Source organism: Folsomia candida, unplaced genomic scaffold, assembly GCF_002217175.1.
Source record: "Folsomia candida strain VU population unplaced genomic scaffold, ASM221717v1 Fcan01_Sc003, whole genome shotgun sequence".
NCBI lineage: Eukaryota > Metazoa > Arthropoda > Collembola > Entomobryomorpha > Isotomidae > Folsomia > Folsomia candida.
Window position 1 is genome coordinate 12,723,305 of NW_019091195.1, and position 10,377 is coordinate 12,733,681.

Consider the following 10,377-nt stretch of genomic DNA (forward strand, 5'->3'; position numbering starts at 1 on the left):
ACGCAGTAATAAAAAATAAAACAATTATTATATTTCATTCACTGCAGGAAACTGTCGTGTACGCTAATGTTAAACATAAATATAATTCAGAGCAAGCTGACTTAATTAGTGTTAAGCTGTGAAGTGCATAAAATTAGTACAATGGAATAGGACGACGACGACGACGTATGCACGTCATAATCGTAAAGACATTATGCAAATTCGAAAACGCAATGTAGTTGCAATATCATCGTCACCAAGGAATGAGAAGCGTTTCTTCCAACCGAGAGATTTCTCACTTCTCACGAATGGTTTTTGACTCTCGTGGAGCAGTGCAGCACGAAATAGGCGAGAGTTGGGTTGTTGGCGCAGTGAAAAGTTCAGAGTTCATTTTGTTCCTTGTAAAAATAAAACTTGATACGGCAATCCAGTGAGAAGTGAAAATAATTTAATCTGCACATTTATTTTTGGTCAACAGCAGATAAGAACTCGTCATAGTCAAATTTTTTGTGATATTTACAACGATAAAGGAAAAGCAGGTCCTCTCTCTCTCTTTTGCTTGAATCCAGGAAGTCACCTCTCAGCCAACCTCACCTTATTTTCAGCTACTCGCTCAATCGATAAAATCTGATTACAGTTATAAAATAAAAGTCTTCCTGCTATTAAACTTTGTGTTTTACAAATATTCTGCTAACCACAAACCCAGGAAAGAATATAGGGAAATTATTATATCGTCATCCGAAATTCATACTGCAAACAGTAAGTAAATAAAATCTACATATTGGTCTATGTATAGTTGTATATTAAATATTGTTTATATATAAACTAAAGTTACAAGTAATGTTATGTAGTGTACTATATAGTAATAATATTTATGACGTTTTCAAAACATAATAAACATATAAATACAATCTCATGTTTCAAAATCTCAGTAGAATAAATAGTTCGACTTTCAGTCCTTTATAAGATCTGAAAAACATTGTAGCAATATTATTGTTCCAAATTTTAAAAAATAAACTCGTCTATTTCAAGATAAATTAACGATTGCGGAACGTTTTTGGAGAGTGCAAAATGGAGATTATTTTATAATAAAAGTAAACAATAGGTCCATTAACCTCTCAATCTCAATGCGCCGCAATTGTAATCACAGTATTCGTTATACATATGTATAGTTAATTTTGGCAATCGCTTCCTGTCGGGTTTTGCTATATCGATAGGCAACAAGTATCGCATGATGCAAGTTGGTCATGCACTGGACACTGAACAGCGTTTTATCTTATATAAATTATAATTTATGCGTGTATGGTATTCATTCTTTTCCAATTCATAATGTGATGTGACATTTGCATGTAGATTGTGGGAGGGTATGAATTAATATGCATTGATGTCTGAATTTTTGTTCAAGATTTCTGTGGGGCAAACCCAGTTGGACGCGGCCATCCCCTCGTCACTACGCCTCCACACGAATTCTGTCAATTTATTACCTACTGACCAGTGTGACCACTTACAAGCTCACCGATTGCGAATATAAGATCTCTAGCAGACTAAAAATTTGACAAGTATCTACGAAGCGCTTCAATTCTCCTCTAATGTCAAGCAGACTTCATGCCTTCATATTCATATTCTGAAGAGTTGAACTCCATTCTTACGAGGTTTGTTTGTTCATGATTTGCTAATAATAATACACAGCATGATCAACGGTAACTGCTTGTGACGTACGGTGGAAAATCAGCTTATCAGTATTGTTATTGCTCTAGATACCAACATCATGTGGCAGACTATGACAAGCAGAAATGGGAAGTTTGTATGGAACGGCGTATTTTACACGGGATTAATCATATCCCAACAAAATCTGCGAAATTGCAGTCATCCGAGCTTCAATTGATTGACTTGGATTTAGTCCGAGGTAGGTTAGATCCGTCACCACACATTCTGTGTCTTTCTCTTTTCTTCTCCAACTTTTACCCATTTTTTGACATTATTGCAACTACTCAATCTTCTTCATCATCATCATGTGAATCTAGCATTAATTGTTTTATCAGTGTTTTGTATTATTTGATTTGATATTGAGTTTCATTGGTCGACTTTATCATCAAGCAGCCCAACTAACGTACGTGTGGAGCGTTAACATCTTTTGCGTTCTTTTTACACCATTTTAAGGGACAGACAAGCTATTGTGTTTGACATAACAAAAGCAAAACTCTTCTTTTCTAACCACTTTCTGTGAGGAAGAAAGAGGAACAAAATCTAATACAAATGAGTAAACTTTTGTTTCATTTTTTAACTATTGGTTCAAGTTTCGTTTATATAAATTATTTGCTTATCTTTGCTACAGGGTCATCATTTCCTAAAGCCAAGCCGAAGCATGGGTTGTTCAAGGTCACAAGACAGGCCATTTTGCGATTCCTGTTCCTCCCTTTCTATCATGAATGGTGGACAGAGCAAACATCCTCCAAACTTTTTTCAGTTTTTCTGACCCTCTACTTTGCCCAAATAGCAGTCCTTGTCATTCATCTTAACTTGTTCCCCTGTTATTGGCTGCTCAACGTCTTCAACAATGGGACGTTCAGCGATGGAAACTTTAACAGCACGCCTCTCGGTACTGCTGCGGGTACTCAGCAAGATGCTACTTTGCCTCATCCAACGACAACAATTCGACCTTTTGGACCTAGCCCGACTGCTGATCATGGGGAAATTCTCATCTCAGAAATTCAAATTAGTGAAATTCTATCACCATTATTTCTCATGATCGTGTTGACAATCCTGCATTCACAGATTGTTGCCACATATGGGTCTAAAAGTGAAGATTCAGGAGGGCTTCGAGACAAAAGTTTAAAGAATAGACGAAATAGTGGAAAATCCAGAAGTAAACGACGGATCTCTCGACGTCGATCCACTACTAAAGTGGCAGTTAATAACATGACACCTTTTCATAGGGAAGGGTCTCAAGAAAGAGGATGTTATCAGTCATCCGCCAGTCGAAGAGTATTTTTCCAGGATGAGTCAAATTTTGAGTCAAAATCTTGGACAAGCTCTAATTCTGATAAGGATGAAGGAATTGTGGACGAGATGGTTAGTCATGAAAATCAGGAAAGCGGAGAAACAGAACCAGAGGCTATGAAGAAGTGTGGAAGGCGGCTATCTGGGGAAGTACAGACTATTGTTGAGAAAAACATTATTGAAGCAAACTTGAATGCCACAATTAGAAAATTTGCTGAAGAGGAAGCAATTGCGGTTCATCAGCAAAAACAAAGTGAATGCTTAAGACCAACCAAAGATGATCTGGAAAACTGTTCGATAGGGAATTCTGCTGCAGCCAAGAACCCATTTCCAATTGATTCCACGTTTGGTTTAAGATCAAATTTAAGAAAACGAAACGTCAGCAAAGTATCAGAAATCAGTACGACAAGTTGCGCAGATTGTAGTAGCAATAACAATGAGTCTTCGACAGAGGACGAGTATCGGGAAGCTACAATGGAGGAAGATGAAGAAATGAGATCAAAATCCGAGTGGACAGCAGTTACCACAAACAGTGAAGACGACGACTACGATGAGGAAAATATCAATTCCGAGGACGACGATGAAATGACGGAAGCTCAACTTCACGATCATCCATTTGCATGGGAGTTTCAAAAGGTTTGACTTTGTAATCCTTCTGTGTTTTACCATTTTAAATTAATTATGTATAAAGTAAATATAAATTATTTGGATAATTGTGACTAATACCATGTAGAAATATAATTTGAATTTTATATTTGTAGCACTCGATGAAGACGATAAGCCCAAGTTGTGTAGCTGCCGATAAAATTAGCGTAACAATATGGGATGGGCCCTGTCCCATGAAGGCAGACTTAACAGTCCTCGACATCAGTTCATCAATTATTGCAAAAGTTGAAAGAGCAAAGGAAAACTCTGATTACATTTACCTGGGTACATTAATTATTAATCGGTTGTTCAACATATAGCGTAAATTTTACATTTTGTATATAACGAACTATGGATATTTCTATTTAGGAATATTTTTCAGTGTAATGATCGCATTTTTGCCATGCTTCTGGAGACTTAACAATGGTCTTGAAATTGATGAATTTCATATTGAAAAACTTGGTACATACTTGAACGACGCATTCAACTGTGCATTTTTGCACAGTTTTAGGTAAGCCTCACTTGAGCGTTTTAGTTTAGACCAATCCTCGTCCCATTATTGTCATTAACTTCCATGCGAATGGAAGTTAACGGGAAATTAACATTAATTTATAAATAACTATAATAAAGTAATTGCGCAATCATTGATGTATAGTGTGAACGATTGTTTAGCATGTTTTAATAATTATTATATTATGCTATATTATTTTATTTACAATAGGTTTAGATTGGTGACCCTGATATCAATCGCTGAACGATTGTGTCTTTCATTGTTCGTTTTCTTCTTGCTGGCAGTTGCCGAGAAAACCTACAAGCAAAGATTCCTCTATGCAAAATTATTCTCTCGTTTAACAAGCACGCGAAAAGCAAGAAAGTCTGGAATACCACATTTTAGACTGTAAGATTAATCCAGCAATTTATTAATTAATATTATTTTATTCGAATACCATGAATGTATACATGTTTAAATAATTGTTGTATTCTAATATTTCAGGAACAAAGTGCGCAATATTAAGATATGGTTATCCATTCGATCTTACTTGCAGGTATAATTAATATGTATTAATTTGTAAACATAGTTATACGGTCCTATATATTATTCATCATTTTATACTACTGCATATGTATGCCTTATATTTTAGCGTCGAGGCCCTCAGCGATCGGTCGACACGATTGTTTCTGGAACATTTATCACCACCCTTTTCCTGATATTTTTTCTCTCAGTTGAACTGCTGAAGGTAATTAATTATTGCTAAATTTTATCCGCAAAAGGAGGATACTATAAAATGTTTTTTTTATTTGATAGGACTCGAATAGGATGGTTCGCTCATTGCCATTATTATCTATAAAAGCATTAAACTACATTCTAGCAACTTTTAATTATAGTATGTGTTTTAATTATAGTATTACCTATACAATATTGAGGTCATTTGTTGGTCTTTGTGTTTGTGCTTCTACTTGATGCGATTTATGACACTTGGTAACTTCTATACTTGTAGTGTGTTGGGATAATAATGATGAACATATTTTTAAGATTTGAGTCTTTACGCAGGATCAAGAATTAGTCAAAAATATCGGAATTTATCTGTGATACTCACGGAGCAAGTATGAACTTTCACATCATTTCTTAACAATAATTTTACACACATTACACAATGCATGTTTACATGTGTATGTATAATAATTTTCATTATTTTTAAAGTTGAATCTCTACCTGAAAATGGAGCAGAAACCTCATAAAAAAGACGAACTTCTAGTCGCCAACAATGTCTTAAAATTGGCATCGGAGCTTCTTAAGGTAAGTAGTTTTTTAAATGGGGTATGCCTTTGATGCGCATAGATGCCTTTTTTGGTCAAAGCAATTCCAAAACCACGGTTTGTGACATATAGACCAAAAATAATGAGCATCAAACAGCTAGACCAGCAGGAAACTCAAATCTTATCTTTGGTTCCCACAATAAAGATTAGTAATAACTGACTGAAGCCCGTTAGCTCTTATCTGTTAGTGTATGAAAACAACTGGAACACGACACTACCGTTACGTAGACATTTTTATCATACTAATTCTCATCTATTCTCATTGTGACAGGAACTGGAAGATCCGTTCAAGATATCAAGTTTTGCCAGCAACCCGTAAGTTCATAACAAGTATTTATTATGCATAAGCAGTGTAGAAAACTAGAACAAGGGTGTCCATATTTTTGCAATTGTACAAATTTTCGTGTGAACCATTGTTGTATCTGTGTGCTTATCCATGCGTATACCCAAATGTGTAGTTTTACTTTTATTATTCCATTTCATCGCAACGTGTGCAGTAAATGGCTGACTTATGACCTGGCCTGAAGACTAAATAAATCTGTGTTATCTTTGCAGATACTTGTACAACGTGACGAGGCTTGTCATTCTTTCCGCCTTCAGTGGAGTACTCTCGGAAATGCTGGGTTTCAAATTGAAGCTATATAAAATTAAAATTAAGTAACTCATTTACTCACTCATTATAACACCATAATCTCAAGTCGGATGGCAGAATCTAGAACATCGTGATAAATGGAAAAGTCAGTAGCTATTAAATCTCAGAGTGTACTAAGAAAGGAGTAACTGCCATTAGATCATTCACTCATGTCGACGACGACACATGCAAAATTAGCGTAGTCTCGTTGTACTTCAATCGTATTAGATATAATGAGATAAAAGTTGAAAAATCAGAATATAAAATTATAAAATCGGATTATTCTAATGTCTTGCTAGGACACGCACATACTTACAAAAAAGTCGCAGCTACATATATAATACATATTATTAATATTTATAGACTTTATTGTTTTGACAAACAAACCTAATTTTATGTATAATTTAGTCATACACAGCTTAATTTTTGTCTATAAATGCTAAGTTTAAAAAGTCTTACATATTGTAAACTGGCTATGTCGCCAGTTGACCCCTAGCATATCTCATCGTAGTTTTATTTCAAATTGAAGTCTCAACTGATGCATTTAGAAAAGTTTTAATTTTTTATCAACTTATTGTTTCGAAAGAAAGTTACAGTCGCTGCAAGATGAATTAAATCAATGTCTATAACATAATAATAAAACTGAGGAAACTTGTATCAAATTATTTAATTTCATATTAGCACATCACAAATTGCAATAGACTTTTATGACGCCAAAAAAATCATTGATGAGAAGTTGAGGTTAATGCCTAATTCCATTTCTTTTTAAAATAACAAGAGGCACTCCATAAATTCACTTTGTTGCGTTGATGAACGGATATAAACAAACAAGACTAAAATAATCATACCAACATGACTTTAGGTGACCCAAATCTGAGAAGATAAAACTTAATGATAACTTCTTCAAATAATGCAAATCAGCCTGAACTCATTAGTTAATCACTAAATTTTATTTTTGAGTCTCATTTGTACGATACACTTGTATCACAGCTTGTGATTAGATACCTTATAAATTCGACCATTGTGGTTACTATCATTCAATGGAGGGACCAAAAGGCGAGGGTCCTACTACAAGCGTTAATCTAATCGTTTTTTATTATCATATAAATCTATATGGAGTTTGAATAGAGCAAAACGATTATAACGTTTGTTGACAAAATATTGACCAGTTATCTCTGTGCATGAAATGGGAGAAAGTTATTACTTTCTTCAGTCGCATGATACCCCAACGAAATCACTTAATTCATCATCAAATGACGAAGCATCACCGATGAGCTTGGCCTTTGCCTTACTTTGCTCGCCTGTGGAATTCCTATGTGTAAGCTTAACATGATAATGCCAAGTTTTATAATACACAAAACAATATAACACGACAGAATCCATGTATAAAGTCCACATTTGAATTGCGCATTACACACACTTACATTTTGATGATATTATATTATGTAGGTTTAGCATGATGATTGATGTTTATTAATTACAACCGACTAATAATGCATTTGCCCACCACCGCGTCACTGCTGAGCTTATTTAATACTTTTACATCTCCATATTTTATCATTCCCGTGAATGATGCTCACATTCCACAAGATTCCACTTATTTACTGCTTATTATTCCAAATTATATAAACCAGTAGTTTAATGAAGCATATATACAATTCACGTCAGTCATCAGAGTTATTATTAAATAAATTCAGGAGTCTGCTATCAATCCGTCAATAAAATTGAAATGCTGAAAGGTGTCGTGTCGTGTCGAAAGGAAATTGATCAATCATTTCAGTTTTACCTCGGCACAGAGATAACAAATTCGTTGAAAAAGTCCTTAAGCCAACACAAAAGGATTTGTTTCACTATTTGCTCCTCTCGCTATCATGGCATGATACTTGTCGTAATAATTAACACGGGCTGAGTAGGAATGCTTATATGCATATGTACATATTACAGTTGGACCTCGTTTCTCGCCTTATCATCCGATGTTTATTCTTCAAAATTTCCAACAACAAAGCAAAGTCAAATCCGAGCTCAATGGATTCACGGGCAAACATTCACGAGTTCTGAGTGAGCATAGTCCTCTTTTAAGTTATTGGAGGATGGAGGACGTGTCAATTTTTAGCCTGAACGAGGGCTTATGTGCCTACTCTGTCTGTCTGTCCGTCACACGGACTCTGTCTCCCTCTGAATAATACAAAAATGGATTTGATGAAATGTTTAAGTCTATATGAAGATTAGCAAAACGTCCAAATTACTTACAGTTAGAGGTGTGGGGTTTTTGCACAAAACTTCCGTTCCAAAATAGGCGAGGAGCCTCATGGGGTTGATTCACGTAGATTAAAAATTTATGATAGAATTTTAAAGTTTTTGAGAATATTTGGGATGCTTTTCTACCCCTCTTATCTCACCGTCGCTATAAAAATAACGTTATCCTTGCTTATATCTCACAAATTCCCCTGTGGGGAAAGAGGGCGAAATAGGGATCAGGCTACCCCTGCAGTTGAAATCATATTTTTTCTGAATCTGCTCATGTTGTTTTCAAATTTTGTTTAGGTCCAGCGGAAGTTATGTTGATTGAGCTTGAAATTGTGTTAACCAATCCAACGGTGACTGATTAATTAATAAATCCTGGTTCGGGCTATATTAATCGGCAGGAAGACGTTTTTCAACAACTGGATTTGACTGAGGCCGATCGACGTTATTACGACACAATAAAAACATGCATATTGTTGAGAACATTGAATTATTACTCGGGCCAAATTTGTGTTATAATATTTTCATGCACTCCATTTTCCGTTTTTTATGGGATGCGTTCATTGGTGTGTCACCTTACCTCGAGCCTGGTATATTGAGTTTAATTTAGCATCGTCGTCATAAAGCTTTAAGAACTGATCCCAATGTTCATATCGCTCAGGCTTATCATTAATCAAACAGAATATAATAAAACTTGTTCTAATACGAGGCAAACTTTACACCTTCACATCAACGGGCCTGTACTTGACTTATGTATGCTGAAGTATAGTATGCGGCATGATGGTACTATTGTTTTCTTCATCAAGCATCCCATCATCTCCACATATTATTATGTATGTATACCCATTCAATAAGAATATATTTAGTATGTGCAGTACTAAACACCGTACAAATGACAGGGGGTTAATTATTTGTATACCAGATTCTTATTTAAAAAATAACGTTATGCCCCTTCAGAACAGATTGATGTCATATTGCTTATGTCCATACGTGTGTATATGCAAGTATTGGGGTTCGATCTCTGGGAAAACGGTGGTCCGTCCTTAATTTGACAGTGACAAAAATTCTGCTCCGCTTTGAGGGAGGAAGATAAAAGCAATCTGGAGCTGATATCAGTCGGTTTCCATATTTCTCCAATATCTGCTCTGCCGTTGTCGGTTGTGTTTGCCCAGTCCTTTCTGCTTGTGACGACCTGCTTTATAATTTCATATTGATAGCGCTCCGAGTGCTATTAGTGTTACGTATATCTTTGTGCTGTCCAAAATCCAGGCAACACCAATCCACCTACATATCATCAACTGATAGACAAAAGTATCTCATCAGCAACCAGAATAATCAACTCTCTGTGTCGAGGTAATTATTTTATCTCTCATTCAATTTTGGATAAATTTAGGATTTCTTGGGCACTAAAGATTACTAGCTTATCTCAGAGTATCATCCATCATTATCATTCACCCATACACTCCTCTTACTTGTCCAAAACTGGAACAAACAAACTGCTATTTATTATTACTTTCACTCAACTTTCACCGCTCTAGATTCGCAGCTTGTTCTCCATAATGTCTATAATTTTATTGCAAATTTATTGGTGCCTATAGTTTTCATACTTTCATCCTTCCATCCATATTCTCATTTCACACATATTAAACTGCTTATAATTTCATCAAGCCTCGTAAGGTGAAAGCAGTCAGCTCAAATTTTGCATACTCGTATCCTTGTTTTTCATAAAGAGTCGCACAAGGTTGTAGTTGTAGTAATGCACTCGTTGACAGTGGCGGCTAGTGTCGGCAATGTTATTATTAATAAGCACATAAATGTGTTAAGATAAAATATTAATCAGAAATGAATCGTATCATTCTTGTCGTATCTTCGTATCGTATCTCATGCTTACGTTCATTCATAAAATCCCATGTGTAGAATGCTTTTCTACAAATTTCGGATTTTCTTATCGACTTTAATCAGAGCCAGATAGCTGTACAAAATTATCTTTGTTTATGAGTTTTGTCTTTATGCATCATCGAGACAAACCGATGTGACGTGCAGTAGTAATACAGATTGTA

General features: G+C 35.3%; 1 protein-coding gene across 3 annotated transcripts; it reads left to right on the forward strand.

Annotated features, from left to right (window-relative positions):
- Positions 1-29: 29 nt before the first annotated feature.
- Positions 30-6,735, forward strand: LOC110846209 (putative homeodomain transcription factor). Of its 3 annotated transcripts, XM_022092871.2 has the most exons (15): positions 30-738; positions 1,385-1,631; positions 1,737-1,885; positions 2,315-3,615; positions 3,741-3,909; positions 3,994-4,135; positions 4,346-4,522; positions 4,619-4,670; positions 4,767-4,862; positions 4,931-4,945; positions 5,029-5,104; positions 5,177-5,229; positions 5,327-5,422; positions 5,714-5,757; positions 5,998-6,735. In XM_022092871.2, the coding sequence occupies exons 2-15, from the start codon at positions 1,585-1,587 to the stop codon at positions 6,101-6,103; spliced, it is 2,523 nt and encodes an 840-aa protein (XP_021948563.1). In that variant the 5' UTR covers positions 30-738; positions 1,385-1,584; the 3' UTR covers positions 6,104-6,735. The 3 variants fall into 3 exon arrangements, with proteins under 3 accessions (XP_021948563.1, XP_021948566.1, XP_021948564.1); XM_022092874.2 differs by lacking the exons at positions 30-738; positions 1,385-1,631 and adding an exon at positions 2,140-2,239 and having other exon boundaries at positions 1,747-1,885; XM_022092872.2 differs by lacking the exons at positions 30-738; positions 1,385-1,631; positions 1,737-1,885 and adding an exon at positions 1,892-2,239.
- The last annotated feature ends 3,642 nt before the right edge of the window (positions 6,736-10,377 follow it).